The following is a 19,017-nucleotide window of genomic DNA, read 5'->3' on the forward strand; positions in this document are numbered from 1 at the left end:
TCTGTTTGGTTTCTCTAGGCTCTGCTGCCACTCTCTTAAATCACCCTATTTTACTGGTTTGAATGTCAGGATGAAGGAGAACGAGAAGATGAAAACAATTAAAACAAAGTTGTGAACTCAAATTTCATTTTAGTGGAAAAGCCAGTATGATGAGGATGTGAAAGATTTGCTTTTTGTAGCAGTTACTTCAGCTTTGTTCAAACCATCTCTAGGTGAATTTTGACCTGTGGATTCATGGGATTCTATGCCTTGTGAGCCTCTTGCAATTTTTTCACCTGGCATGGATGCCTTCTTTGTCTCCATCTGAGCAGTGGACTCTATTCATGCTGAGCATCATCCAGTGAGGCCTGGAAGTTCATCCACCAAGGCATGTTGGCTTTATTTACTCCTACACATACACAAAATTTTGAGGACCGACTCCACACTAATGCGAGTGGCCTAAAATGTTTTAAGGACAACTTTTGAGAATGGTTCTCATTTCTGAGAAACAAGTTCTGAGAAATTGCCAGCTTGGCACCATTTTCTGCAATGAGTTTCAGGTAAACACTCGAACCACTAGCAATAAGTGCAGTATAATTGACAATAAAAGCAATTTAATATGTTTCTGAGGTACTTCAGAAAAGAGACAGCGTATACTGAAAAAAGCTGACCAAGGAATTGGGTTTGCACACTTTTAGCGCTAAAAAGTTAACTCATTAGTGGCTGGGTTAGCTCCCTGCCCGGGAATCGAACCCAGGCCACACCAATGAGAGAGCTGCTGGACCATCAGGAAGCCAAATAATAATAATAATAATAATAATAATAATAATAATAATAATGTGTTTTTTATTTTTATTTTATTTTATCTATGCAGGTCTACTGCAAGTGGCATAAGTTCAATTCAATGTCTCTGGAACAAAATTCTCTCTCCTCAGTGCTTCCTGCTTTCAAGATGCTACTGGTATTTCATAGCAGTTCCGATTTTGAACCATGTTTAATGACATAATCAATAATTCAGTATTACACAGCTGACCTCTGAGTTCTAATAAACTTGTGGTGTGAACAGCAAGTGGTGTGAGAGCTCAGTAATGGTAAAATGTTCAGAAATACACTTGTGCTCAATTTGTTTAGGACTAATTTGCATATTTTTCCCTTTTGGTCCACTTTAATGAGGTTTGGTAAAATAACTGTATGCGTTAAACAACCTTATTCAAACGATTGGTCGAGAGAGTTGCATAGCAATCTAATCTCACATTTTCCACAAGAGGGAATTTATGTAGCCTCAATGGGCAGCTTCACAGTTTATGAAATGTCAACCTTAAGATCTTATTCTTGTAGCTTTTCTCCGAAACAAATACAGTACGGTTGTGTTTTTGTTATTTTTTTATTAACACAGAACTTCATTAAGGTTTACCATTGCATAAAGTATGCAAAAGCTTTTTGTGCCTTTGTAAATATGTGGCTGCTCAACAGTTCTTTTAGTTAGCATTCTCAACATTCATATGTCTGTTGCTACATTTTTCACTAGTACTCTTGTATCAGCTTTTCTATAATGTTCTGAATCACTGAATAAAGCCTTCAGTCACTGCAAATAAACTATGTGAGGGGGGGACTGTACATGTTGTGCTTTGTGTGCTAACACATTGTATCACAACACAACAGCATCAAGGCCACTTTAGAGTAGTAGCAACATGCTCAAAACAAGGAATGTTTAAAAACTCACACTCAGACTTTACTTTCCATCATGTTTTAGCGTGTAATTTAGCTTCTACAAACTGCAAAAAACCTGTTTATCCTAATATTATCGTCTGTAGCAATTTCTTTAGATGATTAATCAATATCAGTATCAATATATGGATCAGTATATCCACTGTAATAACCAATGAGCTGTCATAAAAAGAAAAAAGAGGAAGAAGAAGACTTGTACAGCAGGTCAGTCAGTGTTGAAGAGCTTTCAAGGCTGCTAGTCTGGTTTGTTGTGATTTATGATTACACCCTGTTCCAGTAAGAGGATTAAACAATAAATTACACTAGCTTTGGCCTTTATTGTTAAGGTTGTGTGTGTGTGTGTGTGTGAGTGAGTGACTGAGTGAGTGAGTGTGCAGAAGGCTAAAGCTTGTCCCTTATTAATAAAATACACAGTGACCGATAGATAGAGAAAGAGAGAGAGAGAGAGAGAGAGAGAAAGAGCAGAAGCAAGATTAACCATTACATGAAGCCTGGTTCCGTGTATAGCCCTGAAAGAGGAGGTGCTTTGTTTAATGTCAGATACAGTCACATCACACACTCACACACATTCCAGCTGTTAAGAGACTAACTAAGTCCACAGGTAACTTAATACCTTTTTTTATTTAGTTTCCTTCCTTCCCTCCTTCATCCTCCTGTTCTGCATGGTTCAGTATTAGTAGCATTGATTTGATAGTTTCATTTCTTACAGATCCTAATGAAATATTTATGTGGAGAGTACATTTGTTCCTTCTTTTTTTTTCCTGCAGCATGATGTTGTGTATATGTATGATGTGCCTTTTTTTTAAGCCATTGATTTTAGAGTTATGTTTTCCTGACAATGGCAAAGTTTTATTATACATGATAGAAGATAACATCAAAATTGATGGCTGGGAACCTTGGAGGCTATGATTACTTTCCATCCGATGTCATTTACAATCACTTCATTATAAGTTCAAATTTCCCCTTGTTAAGCTCTTTGTTAGGGAAGTTCAGCTGCTGCTGCTGAGCTTCATGTAAATAGTGGTTGGTTTGATATTTACTCAAACCTTTTCTCTTCAGACCCTGCAGAGTTCAGTGATTTGAGAATACAGCACACAACACAGGTTAGATTTGATCTCTAGGTTAAACATTTTTGCTATTTGCTTTCGATGTCTGTTAAGCTTTGATTCATTTTCTGCAAACTGCAGAGTTACACTGTGTAATGAATACAGCCTTATGTCCCATCTGTGGTGACTGTTACATTGAAGATACATTTGTATAATTCTGTGCTTTTCTCTCATCATATTACATATAAAGTGTAGGTTGCACAGTCAGATTTCTGTGTTTTTCTGTCATTTCTGGTCCTAAATAATTGACCCAATGTCTCCAATGCACCAAAAATTCAAGTATTTCAATGCAAACATGCTGATTTTAATCAGAAGGTGTTATCACATTGATAGAGGTGTCATAACACACAGGTAAAAGTCCTTCACCTATGAATCTTGGACTCTGCAATCATTTACTCCAGAAATTGCAAGAGAAACTATTACATTAATAAGTCATATTTTAGGATTTTAGGATCCATTAATAGTACAGTCCTTGGTCAGTGAACAGGAAAATGAGTTCAGGTGAACAGAGATTTGATAAAGGATCATGACATTTTCAATTTCTTTAGCTCGAGTAAGTCAGAATTTCACACATTAATGCTTAGGAAACTGATAGGACATGTTAGACCGCAGAGAGATATTTATAATACTAAATAATAATAATAATAAAAAATGATTATTGAAATGTGGCCTGGCCCAACAAGATGACTGATTATTTATCGCATTCAGGATAGTTTAGCCAGCCATTGAGGAAGTTATAGAGTTAAAGAGAGGCATGAATGTTTGTTCAGATTGACTGACTTGAAATGAGCATACATAATGAAATGTATTACTGTTACAACTACAGGGCTGGTATCTGAACCGTGTCCTTTGTTGACAGAATTTGAAATCATTTTGTGGTTAGTTTTGTGGTTTTGTTTTTTTGTAATTTCCCTATTCTTACTCACTAGTCTCTCTGTTTTACAGTAGTGCTAGGAAATGCCATGGAATTGACTCCGTAAGTGACAACCAACCTTTTTTTTGTTTTAACTCTTATTAGTTATATTCACTGGCTAACACATATTCATGCCTCTATCTGAAGATTCAACTTTGAACCCTCTTGCACAGGAATGGGGATAAACATCCTGACATATCATACATATAATGTTCAGCCTGATTGTGTGTGTGTGTGTGTGTGTTTGTGTGTGTGTGTGTGTGTAACTATGTTGATAGCTGAATGTTTTATGGGTTTATGGAGCCATTTTCTATTTCATTGGCTCGCAGTAGGAGGATAATGAAAGTTTATCATTGGTAAGAACTCTTCTATCAACGTGTGCTGAGCAGATTCGTCTTCAATCCGAAGGAAGGAGTAGACAATCCAGCGATGGTCATTTCTGAAGATGTGGGTATGTAAACTTTAGTTAATTTTGATTTTGTTTTCTAGTTTCCAATTTAGCTTTGCCTTTTTATTAGTATCAAATGGCAACGTTAATACATGGACTTTGATCCTTAGATATCTGATTTGAATTCTGATCGAATTAAACATCACAAATCAAGCGATAGTACAGCTGCTAGTCTGTTTACTATAAAATATACCACATTCAAGACTCATAAGACTAATCTTGACCTGTAGAGAAGATTAGTGGCCCCTTGCCTCGGGTGTGTGTGCTGAAAAGAGAAGAAGGAGAGTCTTTCGGCTTCCATCTGCGTTTGGAGAAAGGACATCCAGGTCATGTTATCAGGCAGGTGGAATTAATGGGAGTGGCTGAGAAGAGTGGACTGAGAGATGGGGATCGACTTCTGGAGGTCAATGAAAAGTTTGTGGACGACGTTGAGCATATGGAGGTGAGAGATCAGAAATCAGAAGTCGTATATGGCAGCAGCCCATGTTGAGAAAGATATCTGGAATGTTATCCCGCCACAACCTAGCACTGAATGTAATGCTTTTATATTAGTAGCATACTGCTATTATTTTTTTCTAAATTTGTGTTTCTCAAAAGTGTTTTAGCCTAAAGTCTGAATTGTGTAATTTGGCCAGACATGGTATCATGAAGATATTATAGTTCTTAGCTTCCTGAAGAGAAGCTAGTAGGGAAACAAGCCACTGTATGACTAATGTTTGTTTATTTCCATAATTAGATTTTAAGTGTAGCTTCTATCTATAAATTCTGTGTGTTTCTTGTTTTTTTCTGCTTTTTTCTGTTGGACTGGACTATATTTGATAAAAGTGATATCAGTCCTACCCAAAAGAAAATCACCTATATTTATATATAATATCCCCTCCCCTTTTACCCCAACCTCAAAAACAATTTTTTGACACTATTTTTATTGTAGTAGTATATATGGTAATATTGTGAATTTATACCTCACATTTCTGTTAATGGTGAAGGGAATGAGAATTATTTTAAGTGGATGCAGTACATGGAGTTTGCATGTTCTCCCTGTGCCTGCGTGGGTTTACTCCGGGTACTCCAGTTTCCTCCCACAGTACAAAAACGTGCATTAGGTTGATTGGTACTGCTAAATTGCCCATAAGAGTGAGTGTGTGTGTGGTTGTCTGTCTATATGTGGCCCTGTGATGGACTGGCAACCTGTCCAGGGTGTACTTGCCTATCGCCCAATGTGTGCTGGGATAGGCTCCAGCAGATCCCCATGACCCTAATTAGGAATAAAGCGGGTATAGAAATGGATGGATGGATGGATGCAGTACAACTGAGATAATCATGACACCTAGTGCTGGAAAATGGTAGACCAGCTGTATTTTTGTTTAATTAAGCATAAAAATATCTATAATACTCACGTTTCTGACACGTTTTCCACCTTTGTATAATAAAAGCCCACATATGTCTGATCAAGTTTTGTTTGTTTAAATTGTAGTTAGGGATATATAATGTATTTCTTGAGTTTAACATTAGTACATATATTAGGAAATTCAGATTTTTAAATATTATCATACCTAAAGATTATTTTTTACATATGAAACTATATTGTCAGGAGGTTTAGGTTTTTAAGTTTTAAGTGGTTTTAAGGTTTTTGCACACTTGGGTGATAGTGTGACAGTGACTAAAATTCCATTTTTGTGATATTACAGAAATTACAGCTTTCTTATTACAGAAATTAGGCTAAGTGCACAGTATTTGATGTTGAAAGAAATACTTTTTAAATATTGTTCTACTTTAAATCACTTTACTTAATTGTGATCCCAAAAAAAAATATTTAAAAAAATGTACAATTCTGCATTTTATTTAAAATCTCAATTTAAAATCTCAGTGTCAGCAGTACTCTGGTGTTTATCATTTATTTCTCCTCTAATCTCTCTCTCTCTCTCTCTCTCTCTCTCTCTCTGTTTGTTTTTTGCAGGTTGCCCGCATGATCCAGATGAGTGGGCCTCAGCTCTGCCTCCTGTTGCTGAGCAGTGATGAATACGAGCAGGCCGTGGCTCAGGGCTGGAACTTGAAGGAACTGTGTAAAGCTCAGCGTGGTGATGATTGGAATCCACCTCGGCTCTGCCACATCGTCAGAAACCCTGCGAGCGGCCTGGGCTTTAGCATCCATCCTGTGGAGGGTGAGTAACCATATTTAAAGAACGTGAGCTACACAGAGCATCAGTCTTTGGTGCAGGATTTAGGCTTTACAGTTAAGGACAAATATTTTCATTGTTGTTTCCAAAGACACAGATTTATTTCAGCTTTTATTTACTGTATCAAATTTTCAGTGAATTACAAGTTTGCATAATCTTTGTGAGTATTTGGTGGCATTGGCTTTATTTGCTTAAACCTGAATCAAATGCTGTAGCCTTCCACAAGCTTCTCACAATACTTTTTGTCCATTCGTCTTGACATTTCTGGTGTAACCCAGTCAAGTTTTGGGCCTCCTTACTCAGACATGCATTGTCTGGTCAGTCTATGAATTTTCTTTAGCATACAGATCAGTGTTTATTTTCATTTTGATGTCTTTAAGCCATTTTGTTACAACAGAGGGTTGCTGAGGATCCATATCCTGCTGGAATACCCTGTTATAGTTTTGGTGAGGATCTATATCCTGCTGGAAAACCCTGTTATAATCAGGTTTCAACTTTCTGACTGATGTCTTGAGGATTTCTAGAAATTCCTCCTTCCTCATAATGTCTATTATTTATTTTCTGAAGTGGACCAGTCCATTCTCCAGCAAAACACCCTAAAATTATGATAGTGTTCTTCAGATTAAAAGCCTCACCCCATTTCCTCTAGACACAGCACTGAGTTTGGTTAAACAATTCTATTTTTGTTTCTTTCTTCTGACCAGTAAATACTCCTCCGTAAGGCTGGTGTTGTCTGCAAGTTGTATTGATTGGTTTTAGAAAATGGGTTTCTACTATTAGCTTTCATACTTGATGCTTTCAACTCCTTCAACAACAAACCTTCCTTGGTTTGTCTCTTGTAGTTCAGTTCAAAGTTTATTCATCCGTGGGAGTTAATTTGTGCCTACAGTTGTTTTACATTTATTTGTTCATATATATATATATATATATATATATATATATATATATATATATATATATATATATATATAAGATTTAATATCTTGAGCCTAGATGTATGTATACCTTTGGCTGTATACAGTATATAAAGCATGACAGTGGTCATAATAAAGGTTTAATCTAATTTTATGCATTGTGTGCCCTCTGTAGGTGAGAAAGGAAAGCTCTCTATAAGTCTAATAACCGGAGGCCCTGGTGAGAAGGCAGGACTGAGAAAAGGAGACCGGCTCGTTTGGATCAATGGTGCCATGGCTTGTGAACTCATGCATTCTGCTATTAACAAGATGGTGGGCATGTATAAGTGCTTATTAGATAACATAATTAGGATATGCTACAAGTGGGTGCTAGAAAATTGACTTATTGATATAGCAACAAAGTCCAAGGCAACTCATTTGCCAGACATTTTATTTACAAATTAACATCTTAAAGGCTCAATAATTACAACTTGCCATTACCAGGATTCCAACTCAAACTCACTCAATAACACACCCACAATGGCTAATACATAATACTTTTGTTTAGGTGAAGAAATGCAATGATCACATGACTGTGCTGGTGATCGACAGCAAGAGTGAGAAGAGCTACATCCGTAGGAAGATAACCATTTTGCCAGTCATGGCTGATGCCCAGAGCATGCCATACAAACCCAAAAGAGTACATCTGAAACAGGGGCCAGATGGCTATGGCTTCCTGCTTAGGCATGAAAAACTGTCAACAGGACGCAAAGGTGCGAGACATGCATTCATTTGCTATTGTTATCGTGATAATTATTCTACAACATGTTTCTAAATGGCTGTGTGTTAGTGTGAAACTCAGTAATAAAGAAATAAGTAGTGCTGGGCAATCTGGCCAAAAATATCATATGAGAATACTTTTTAGTAGTGGCAATGTACATTACAACATACAGTATAATATGAAGCTCTGAGTAATTAGTAGAATTGGAAATGTTCTGGAGTGGTCAGTAAGATGTAACCTGAAATAGCCAGGTTCATCATTAGTGTCCATTTATGCTTGGTCACAAGATTTCATTCTATTTTAATCTTGTGTGGGTCTAGTTCATATGGTGCGAGAGGTGGATGCTGGCAGTCCTGCAGAAGAGGCAGATATTAAGGATGGAGAGATCCTGGTGGAGGTGAACGGGGAGGCTCTTGATCATTTGTCTCATGAGGAAGTTGTCGGCAAAGTCAGAGAGAGTGGAAAGCAAGTCAGCTTCACCACTATGACCCTAGAAGGCCTAGATTTCTACACAAAGGTGGGTGAGTTTAACACATCGGGAATATCCCAATATTATATTATATGATATATAGAATTATTTATTGCTTCCAGGAGGGTCCTTTCATTGTTGTTGCCAAAAATGCTTGATTTTGCTGCAGCTTTTAATAAAAGCTGTTAATAAAGTTTGTGTTGCAACATCTTGTGGGAAACTACTGGAATTGGTGAAATCGTAAGCACGTGATTCTTTGATACCAGTGAAGACACATGTTTAATTACTTTCCATGATAGCTGTACTCATGTTCAGCGCACAGAAATCGATGAGGGCATTTTCATCTAATGAATGAAAAGTTTTTAAGAAAAGGTAGTGATTTGATCCCATGCATTTGTTGTGTGTCTTTGTCATATTTTATGATTCACAGCTCATGCAAAACTTTATCGACTCCAACGTTATCTTCTTTGATATTTTCTTAGCTGGGTCTTTCTCCCCTGCTGTTCTGTGAAGATCATACCCCTGAGAAGAAGCAACAGGAAAAGTCGACTCCACAGGAACAAAGTCCAGCAGCTCTGAAGCTGGTAGAATCCTCAGCTGAAGCCCAGGAGGAGCTGGAAATAGAGTCCAAACCAAGACTGTGTGTGCTACAGAGAAGCCCCGCGGGATTCGGCTTCCATTTGGGTTGGGTCCAACAGAAACCTGGCACATTTATCAACCAGGTATAGAGCAAATCTCTGTCTCTATTGTAGGCATTTTCTTTATCCAGTCATAGGGCATGTTTAATCAGTAGATCCTAGGACAGTGATAATTATAGAAAAGAGATCAGATTATTAATGGAGAGCACAACTTATGTAACACAAAGATAACATAACTAAATGTCATTAAGTTTCAGATTTGAAGTTTCAGGTTCATTGGCATGTGCGCAAACATCGATATAGTAGAAGTAGAGTAGAAAACTGTAAACAATGTATTGTATGCAAACATAAAGGGACACAATGGGAGATCTCGCACATTCAATACAGTGAAAAATAATAATATACTCAAGCAATGTAAACAGAAGCAACTTTGGGGTGGTAAAACGTCACACTGCTTTTAATTACTTCCTAGAATCGCATGACCTGTAGTCTTTTATTTCTTACTTTTATACTATTCTATTCCTTCCTATTCTCTTATATTAAAATTATATTCAATTCAGGTGGCACCCGGAGGTCCAGGAGAAAGTTCTGGCCTCAAGCAGGGTGACGTCCTGATGGAGGTGAATGGACAGAACGTAGAGGAGGAGTGTTTAGAAGATGTGATTTTACTCATGAAGAAAGGAGGCAGCTCTCTCTCCTTGCTAGTGATGGACAGACCGGGTTATGAGTGGATGAAAAAGACCGGAAAGCCCATCACTGCTGAAAAAGTAGCTGCTGAGGAGGTAGGATTTACTTAAATGTCCTCAAATACACAATACCCATACCCAGATGTTATACAAGAATCAACTTTATTTATTGCAGGAACAGGACCATGAGAGCTCATCTCCCACACAGCAGTCTAATCCCAGCGAGTAACGCAAGTTCCTTCCTGAGGGTTCGAGAGAATGCACTCGGATCCATGGAACAACAATGCTGGGAAACGTGTAACATCATTGGGGTGGAATTTTAGATGAATTCCCTTGAATAAATCTTGGCACTATTTGTCAGCATGCTTATACATATTACTTCTTTTCTTTTCTGCCATGATTTTAAATAACATATGCACACTACTTTTTGTTATCAATACAAAACAGTGTTGCTCAGTTCACCACAATGGAACTCTTCCTGGCAAAACAACACTTACAAAATCGATCCAATGCATAGGCACTACTTATGCTTCATTCTATCGTGTCTTACTTTCAGTTTGCATAGGATTTGTGAAAAACGATTTCATTTCAATTGCTGCTATTCCTGACTGAACCAATAAAGGTTATATTTTGTCTACACAGTGCATTCCAGCACCGGGATTTCTTGCAGTTACAAATCCAAACACATCATTTTCATACACAAAGTGCATTTCGTTTTGTTCTAACATTCCATACGTTCGATTAAAGATGAGCAGTTAAAGAAATCCTTCATGTCATGCCCTATGTGAGAGTGTGTGTGTGCATGATGCCCGGGAATGGACTACCTTCCCATCAAGGGTTTATTCCTGTTTCATCCCCAGTGATCCTGGGACAGACTCCAGATGCCAAGACCTTTATTTTTGCACTTCTGTGTGGATTTTTTATTATTTTTTTTATAAACAATGATTGTAATTTACCTTTAACACATTTTAATACACTTATAACCATAGCTTTCTTTTCATTTTGGAGCTCATTCCAAATCTTCCATTTTTGTCATTTCCTCTAGATGTGTATCTAGAGGTGTATGTTTTTTTTTTTTCCTTAATAAATTCTAACCAGCAAATTGCATTAAAAAAAAGGTAAAAGTCTAGAGTTTATATTTGGATTTTTGTAAGATAATGCGAGGTTGTGCAGTCTCTTATCACCTGTACACACCTTCCTACTTTAACCTTGTAGATTACAATATCATACTGTGCACAGTAACAAGGTTCAAAATATGAAGATGATTTGGAAATGCACATTATTACTGATTCAGTAACATGATTAGTGCTGTTAGGCTCCAACAGATCCCCGGGACCCTAATTAGGAGTAAAGGAAGTATAGAAAATGGATGGATGGATGGATGGATGGATTAGTGCTGTGTAAAGGCATAATTTCATTTACATGAAGAAGAATAGGCTTAATAGTAAAGCTGGTTTATTGTACAACATTTTTAAATCTTATTTAATTATTTTATTTTATATATTTAAACATATTTGCGTTCATCTAAATGAAACTATTTATAAGAGAATATATTTAAGAGAAAAGAGTCAGATGGGTTTTAAAAATTCTGATGTTCTTGTATTCAAGCATTACACAAGATGACTGAAGGGGTAAACACTAAAAATACAAATGATTATTTTCATTATTGTTCGTTTGATATTCAGTTTGCAAAAAAACAATTATTTACTTTTTTATAAGTGTTGTAAACAATTATATAATCACACTGTAATGGGAACATGGCCCCTGTTAAGCAATTTTCTGGACAAAGGGTACGTGACTATTTATCCATTTTTCTAATAATATAATTAGATAATCACACATTTATGGAGAGCTGCTCCTTAGGGAATTAGATAATTACTGTTAATGTGGTTAATTGCTTATGTGTTTGCTTTTTATGTATTTTTTTTTAGAAAGGGGGCAGCAATCACAGCACTTTTATTCTTTCTTTTTCTAGACTTGAAACGGAGAAATAGTAAAGAAATTCATTTTGCCACTTTATTATATTTCTTTCTGACTATATGTAACCTTCATAGGTTTGATTATAATAAAACATATTAGAACATCTGTATTCATACAGTATAATAATTATATACCTACATTAACACTTTTATGTAAACTGTAAAAGGGTAGCTTTTAACAAAAGTTATTTTCTAAATCTTTAAAAATTAGTAATCGTGTCGATTTCATTTTAAAAAGGCGCCCCCTTGTGGACGTTATCGCTACTACTCTACTCTATCCTTGTGTTAGTAAACCAATGAAATGCCGTCCGCCTTTTTTTGAAGGCTTCTCTCCGATATAAGAAAATTCCCTAATTTATTTTGTTAATTAAACATTTTCAGATTAATATATTTTTTTTAATTCTATGTATAAAACTGAAAAGATTTTCAGCATTTGTTTTGTTTTTGTCCTCTCGTTAAACAAAATTCAGTTCAGGCACTTGTGTAGTCTTCTCGCCGCAGAGGTCCTTCCGTGTAGGTGACATTCATCTGAAGGGCCATCGTAGCAAGAAGCGAGCCGCAAACTATCCCATCGTGAAGCTATGGCGCAGGCGGTACAGAAACTGGTTGCTAAAGTGCCATCTTTGGTTGGCGGTAAGAGATTTTTGTGAGCTAAACAGACATCTGGGAGAGAAGCAAAAGCATTTATTTAGCTGATCAGGAAGGGAGTGTGCTCGCCGTGTAGATAAGCCGGGGCCGCTTCGTCTGCAAGCTAACTTGCTAACAGCAAACACACATTAACGCTTACACGGAAGTTCATAGCTTTATAAATTCTCGCTTAATTATAACAGTGCACTACCTGACTAATTAACAAGTTTAAACAATATTGCCTACTGCTAATTAGTCAGGTAATGCACTGTTATAGTACACTAGCTAGAAGTTAGCATTAGGACACTCAATCTCCTTGTCATGTGAATGACGTGAATGAAGAGCCGGCACTTCAGCGATTGAGATATAAATCTGCATTTTTTTTTTTTACTAATTGTTATTTCTGTGTATTTTCTAGCCGCTGTGAGCTACTCGAAGCCCCGGCTATCGACCTTCTGGTACTATGCCCGTGTGGAGCTGGTGCCACCTTCCCCAGCCGAGGTGTCCAAGGCAGTGGCCGGAGTGTCTGACCTCGTCAAGGCCTTCCAGGCTGGCCGTCTGGGTCAGACCACAGTCAGGGTGAGCACACTTTACCCAAACATCCGTGTGGAAGCTGTTTCTCTGTCGTTTCCTTAATTTAGTTGAGAGATGTTACTAAATAGAAATACAGGTATCTATGGGAGGTCCAGCTTAGTGTTTATATTGTATGTTGTCAATGGTACTGACTGATTAAGTTATCTTTATTTGTCACATATACATTACTGCACAGTGAAATTCTTTCGTTGCATATCCCATCCTTGGGGGTTGGGGTCAGAGTGCAGGGTCAGCCATGATGCAGCACCCCTGGAGCAGGGTGGCATAAAGGGTGGCATAAAGCTTGGCAGTGTTGGGGCTTGAACCCCGATCTTCCAGTCAATGACCCAGAGCCTTAACCACTTGAGATTCCACCACCAAGTTTCTATACAAACTTACTCAAAATCCATTAAAGAAAAAGGTTTGTTATTTTGTAAATTTAACATTCTCTTTTTAAATCATTCCCAAGTCACATTCTAGCAGAATCATATTTCATAAAGCCAAACCATGTTTTAAAATATTAACAACATTCACTTGCTCTTATTTTTGTTGTTTTGTATTATTATTATCATTATTATTAAATAAAAGTTTCCCAGAGCCTCATGTGGGTATAATAATGAAATTATTGATATTGATTATTGAATTACTGATAGGCAGCAGCACTGTGTCACACCTTCTCAGACCTGCAGTTGAATAAAGCCATGTTTTGCAAATTTTAATGTCATTTATAAAAAAAAAATTGGGTTTAGGTTTACTCCACACCTGCTTCTGGCTCAAACCTAAATACAGAAACGAATTTTTATACAAATACAAAGAACAAATTTTTATAACACTAAACCAATACAGATACATTGCTTTGCACCCTGAATATATACACTTATTGAATTATAGATTTAGTTTACAAATATTTTTGGTCAGATAAGACGATAGAGCGGGCGTCCTGGTGATCCAGCTGCAGAATCCCGTGCTCTGCAGGATTCTGCCATAACCAAGCCACTGAAGAGTTAACTCTTGGTGCCGGTCCCAAGCCTGGATTAAATGGGAAGGACATTCGGCGTAAAACCTGTGCCCAATCGGGCCAAATGATCTGCTGTGGCGAGCACACAAAAGAACAACAGCTAGACAGTAGAGCATTGAGTATTGTTTAATCATGATAATCAAGGTTTGACTCAGTGCCTTGTTTTGTGATGCAAGAGTTTCATGGTATAACAAAATAATGTTTCTTGGGATTATTTTAAGATCATAGTTCACATGTATGGAAGAGTTTATATGGATGTCACACTGTCAAAATAACTCAAGATATTAAGAAGGTCGGGCTTTAGTTCAAACCAGTGTGTGAAATGATGTGGCTGTATCCCTGTTGAATGCTTATAAAAGTATACAAAGAAATTTTTTATACATGGACATTGTTTTAGCACACAAGTTGTCGCGTTGTAAATGTAAATGTAAATTTCTGTAAATAATTACCTATTTGTTTTACATGTTGTGGAAGTTATTATGAAAAACTAAATAAGAAGATCTGGAGAAGTACATGTGTAGTCTTATAGAAGGGGACTGTAATGAGTAAATTAAGGTGTAGTTCATAAATAAAATCTAATTTACACAATTTCTCAATTCACAATTTTATAGACTGTAAGTTGGGTCATGCTTGGTGTCCAGCAATTATTTCCATAGTAATTTGTCTAATGTCTTTTCACTGGGCCTCTGGGGCTATTGGACCTTATAAGAAAAGGAAACACAAGTCTGAAATGATGACCTTCCTGCCTATTCCAGTAACAAAGTGCATTATGAGTATACTTTACCCCATAGAGTACCTTGTTGAATTAAAATGCATCCTAATGCTTTTAGGAAGAATAGCATAGTGTCTGTCTAATGCATCACAGTGTGAGAATGAGCTGAACACTATTTTTCCTTTTGCTGATATTTGACAGGCTTCAATTATTTGAGGTACCAAATGAGAACAGTGAAAAAGACTGGAAGTGCTGTACTTTGAGTAAATCATTCCATTGGAAGTCAGCACTTTACTCTGTGGTTGGATTTGTGTTCTGCTTGGAATTATAATTCTGAATGAAATGAATCCATGTGAATGTTACTGTATAAGTGGGAGCTTAACAGTTATTTGCTTAGTGACTGGGTAAAAACGTTTTTTTTTTTTTTTTTTACCACGATAACACTCTCACTTCCTCCCACAGGACGCTCTGAGGAACGGTCTGGTCGCCACAGAAGTTCTGATGTGGTTCTACATTGGCGAGATCATTGGAAAAGGAGGCATTGTGGGATATAATGTGTAAATGTGGACTGTCCTTGTTGCTTGTTTCCTTTTTGTCTAAAGCCTTTTGTTTCCAGTTTGAGCTTCTTGGAATCCAGGAACTAATAAATATGTATTGCTGAAAAAAACGATCTAATTACTCAGTGGGTTTTGTAATATAAATTTTTATTTGGTCCATTAGAACATAACTTCACATACTGTGTTCCATATGTGCACTTTTCGTTCAGATACCTTGCACATTAATTTTGATTTAAAAGTATGTTGATGCTGAGACCATGAGCTCAAATAAAAAAAGTCCTTGGTCTTTAGTTATGAATCAACTTTGTATATTCGCATATTTTATTTGCATGTACAAGTGCCCTTCCACTACATGCCAGTAGGTTTGCTGTTCTTTTCTAATTAGATTGGGAAAAAAAACCCACTACAGATGTAGAAGACAGACATCAGGATGAATTGATCCTTAGTTCATGTTATCAGTGTATAATGCAGTCAGAATATTAAAAAAAAAAGGTGGTTATGCTATAATAGACATCTCCTCACGCTCTCGACTTTCCAATAAGCTCTGCACAACGTTTCCTAGATATGTGCCAAACTCCTGACGCACCCCTTCAGGCTCTTCCTCTAGGTTGGAGTGAATGAGAGGCAGCTTGTTCAATTGAGGGGCTGCACAAAGGGAGGAAAAAACAGATTATGTACAGATTTCTCAGACTCATCGGGATATCAATGCAGGGGTACACAAAGCTAAATTGCAGTCTGCCAACAAATAGCAAACTTTATGTAATAATTCAGTCTTACCGAGCTGAGGGCGTGACGTATCAGCTCCACTACCAGGCTTGTGGTGTGCTATGAGCAGACATTGTCCTGCCTGTAGGCTTTGAGAGGAGATGAATGTCGAGTACCATGTCTCTATTTCCTTTAGGTGACTTGGAATGTCAGGATTAAATACAATAACCACTCCGTTGGAGTCTTTCAGTAAAGCTGGCCAGCATGTTTCAAACCTATAATGAGATACAGAGATATAGCCCACACATACACAAACTATTAAGTAAATACTATTCAAATCCTAATTATTATATGGATGATAAATAAATGCAACCGACAGGGTATGATGCAGCATTGTCCTTCACCTGACTTATGATACAACTAACTTCAATCAAAGGATGTAACTTAAACATTAATGATTCATTAAGTAATGGTGGAGCCAGTATTGATAATCATCCTCTAGTAGGCAGAGAGAGATCACTGTGATCATATTGTATGGATTTTAAGTAACTAGCCAAGTTAATTTAACTTTATACAGTTGTTATGGTGTATGACGGATGTTTTACATTAAAATAACTTTCAGTTCACTAGATGGACAAAAATATGTGGACACTTGACCATTGCATCCCCAAATGAAAGCACAAGATTGTCTCGATTGGATCTTTAAATACACTATATGATACACTAAAGACATGTATGAGCGAGTTTGGTGTGGAGGAACTTCACAGAGTCCTGACCTCAACCCCACAGAACACCTTTGGGATGACTTAGAGTGGAGACTGCGAGCCAGGCCAAAACTGAGACGTCTGCCGTTACATGCACATGAATTTAATATGGAGTTGGCCCGCCCTTTGCAGCTATAACAGCTTCAACTCTGCTGGGAAGGCTTTCCACAAGGTTTAGGAGTGTGTTTATGGGAATTCCTCTTGAAGCGCATTTGTGAGGTCAGGCAGTGATGTTAAACGAAAAGGCCTGGCTCCAGTCTCCACTCTAATGCATCCCAAAGGTGTTCTATCGGGTTGAGGTCAGGACTCTGTGCAGGCCAGTCAAGTTCTTCCACACCAAACTCACTCATCCATGTCTTTATGGACCTTGCTCTGTGCACTGGTGTGCAGTCATGCTGGAACAGGAAGGGGTCATCCCCGAACTGTACCCACTTAGTTGGGAGCATGAAATTGTCCAAAATGTCTTGGTATGAAGCTGAAGCATTAAGAGTTCCTTTCACTGGAACTAAGGGGCCGAGCCTAACCCCTGAAAAACAACATCTGAATTCAAAGATATGGACAGGTGTCCCAAAACCTTTGGTTTGGCAATATAGTGTATATACAAATTATGCTCTATGCAGTCCTGGATTTCTAACTAAACTTGCAAGAAGCTTTCAGCTCTGGGCCTCTGAATAGTTACAGGTTGAAGGAATGGGACTCTCACTTGAAATCTCCGGCACAATCCCACAGCTCCACTTCACATGCACCGTCTTTGGTCCGACTCCCCAGATTTTGCGACTCAAACTCCAGTATCCTTACAAACACCACATCATAAAACGTTAGTCAGGAAAACCTAAAAGATTTTCTCATGTACCCTTGATTACAGTTTACTGACCTGACTCCCTGTGTTGGACTGTAATCGGCTCCGATTGTCTCCACTGTATCAGAGAGAAAATTGGCCAATACTGTCTTCCCGCACTGTTAATAATATAATATTAATGCTATTTAGAGCATTCTCACACAAAGATCACCACAAATGATAAAAAGAAAACAACCAAATCCATTCTTACCTCACTTGGGCCAATTAGAAGAATTTTCACTTTTAGAACTTTTAACATTTCCTATATTTAACTACTCCACAAACTGGGATAAGACGCGCACTAGCTACGCAAAGCTAGGACGCTAACAAGCTGATTTCAAACCGGACAGATAACTTCTTCTTTTCGTTTACTTGAAAACGGACATACTATTATATTTAACTTCTAATATTATGTTATTTGTAAACAATTAAACGGCACACTGGTATCAGAGACAGACACGTATAAAGACCTGACATAAACATAACATCTCGTTGTCATGGAGCTGCAGCCGGAGCCTCAAGTGCTGAATGTGAAGTCTTATAATTCGCACTCGCAGATTCGAGCGCAGGTTATACACCGCCTGTCATAAACAAGTGCACGATTAACTCAGAAGAGTGGTTAAACTCTCAACTTTGGGAACGCTGGAGAACATTTAGTATAATATTAAACTGAATAAAATACCATGTATTCTATTAAAGTGTCATCTCATCCGAAGGCCCAGGTCCTCTCTCTCTCTCTCTCTCTCTCTCTCTCTCTCTCTCTCTCTCTTTCACTTTGGTCTTTACACTGGAAATTTAAAACAGACGAGACTCTCAAAGAGAATTTCACAGTCTATGCCACGAAAAACTGTGGACAAATGAAGCCCCTACCCGCTATTATTATTATAGTGTTCCTAATAAAGTGGTCAGTGAGTGTAGAGTACATTCCTGCTGTAACTGCTGCTGTTCACCAGAAGAGGGCGCAAAAGCACGTCCTTTTTAGCATGTCCATGTCTGCTGTGAAGTTTGTGCGCACACCCACCTTCAATGTTCCCACCCAAATCCAGGAGTTTCCAGTCTTACACTTTTATGGTCGTTTGTTTCTCATATTCAGTTCCAACAATCCTTCTGCTCAAAGTCTTCAGAAGAGACAGAACATTAAATCCAGGTGAGAACCAGAACAGGTTTGGACGATTCTCCAGAGCCAGGGTTATGCATGTTGTGCAATATCTGAACCCTTCTTAACACTTGATCTGATTGATGGTTAAATTATTAGCCTCAAAACAATTTAAACAATAGGATCTACTGTAAAAACGGACACACTGATTCACTGCGAAAGATTGCAGCTGCAGGAACTGACCACAAAACATCATTTAACATGAGAGGTTTGTCATCCTGATACTGATTTTCTAACACTGAAGGAAGGGGTTGGGAGCGTGTTTCCTTC

General features: G+C 37.6%; 3 protein-coding genes across 7 annotated transcripts; 2 read left to right on the top strand and 1 right to left on the bottom strand.

The window, feature by feature from the left end:
• Nucleotides 1–2,251: 2,251 nt before the first annotated feature.
• Nucleotides 2,252–10,836, top strand: nherf4b (NHERF family PDZ scaffold protein 4b). Of its 5 annotated transcripts, none has more exons than XM_058382669.1 (12): nt 2,252–2,308; nt 2,767–2,810; nt 3,759–3,789; nt 4,116–4,177; nt 4,405–4,616; nt 6,132–6,336; nt 7,441–7,577; nt 7,813–8,017; nt 8,346–8,542; nt 8,977–9,216; nt 9,693–9,914; nt 9,994–10,836. In XM_058382669.1, exons 3-12 carry the CDS (start codon nt 3,776–3,778, stop codon nt 10,045–10,047), a joined length of 1,548 nt encoding a protein of 515 aa, XP_058238652.1. In that variant the 5' UTR covers nt 2,252–2,308; nt 2,767–2,810; nt 3,759–3,775; the 3' UTR covers nt 10,048–10,836. The 5 variants fall into 5 exon arrangements, with proteins under 5 accessions (XP_058238652.1, XP_058238655.1, XP_058238656.1 ...); XM_058382672.1 differs by having other exon boundaries at nt 2,272–2,308; nt 4,056–4,177; XM_058382673.1 differs by lacking the exon at nt 2,767–2,810 and having other exon boundaries at nt 2,277–2,308; nt 4,056–4,177.
• Nucleotides 10,837–12,271: 1,435 nt separating this feature from the next.
• On the top strand, nt 12,272–15,394 carry atp5l (ATP synthase, H+ transporting, mitochondrial F0 complex, subunit g). Its single transcript, XM_058382449.1, has 3 exons — nt 12,272–12,430; nt 12,843–13,003; nt 15,190–15,394. The coding sequence occupies exons 1-3, from the start codon at nt 12,379–12,381 to the stop codon at nt 15,286–15,288; spliced, it is 312 nt and encodes a 103-aa protein (XP_058238432.1). The 5' UTR covers nt 12,272–12,378; the 3' UTR covers nt 15,289–15,394.
• A 20-nt stretch (nt 15,395–15,414) lies between these two features.
• On the bottom strand, nt 15,415–18,312 carry ift22 (intraflagellar transport 22 homolog (Chlamydomonas)). Its single transcript, XM_058382447.1, has 5 exons — nt 17,803–18,312; nt 17,628–17,710; nt 17,457–17,546; nt 16,062–16,264; nt 15,415–15,929 (listed from the first exon to the last, which is right to left on the bottom strand). The coding sequence occupies exons 1-5, from the start codon at nt 17,848–17,850 to the stop codon at nt 15,781–15,783; spliced, it is 573 nt and encodes a 190-aa protein (XP_058238430.1). The 5' UTR covers nt 17,851–18,312; the 3' UTR covers nt 15,415–15,780.
• Between the last annotated feature and the right edge of the window lie 705 nt (nt 18,313–19,017).

Source organism: Hemibagrus wyckioides, linkage group LG28 (genome assembly GCF_019097595.1).
Source record: "Hemibagrus wyckioides isolate EC202008001 linkage group LG28, SWU_Hwy_1.0, whole genome shotgun sequence".
Classification (NCBI taxonomy): domain Eukaryota; kingdom Metazoa; phylum Chordata; class Actinopteri; order Siluriformes; family Bagridae; genus Hemibagrus; species Hemibagrus wyckioides.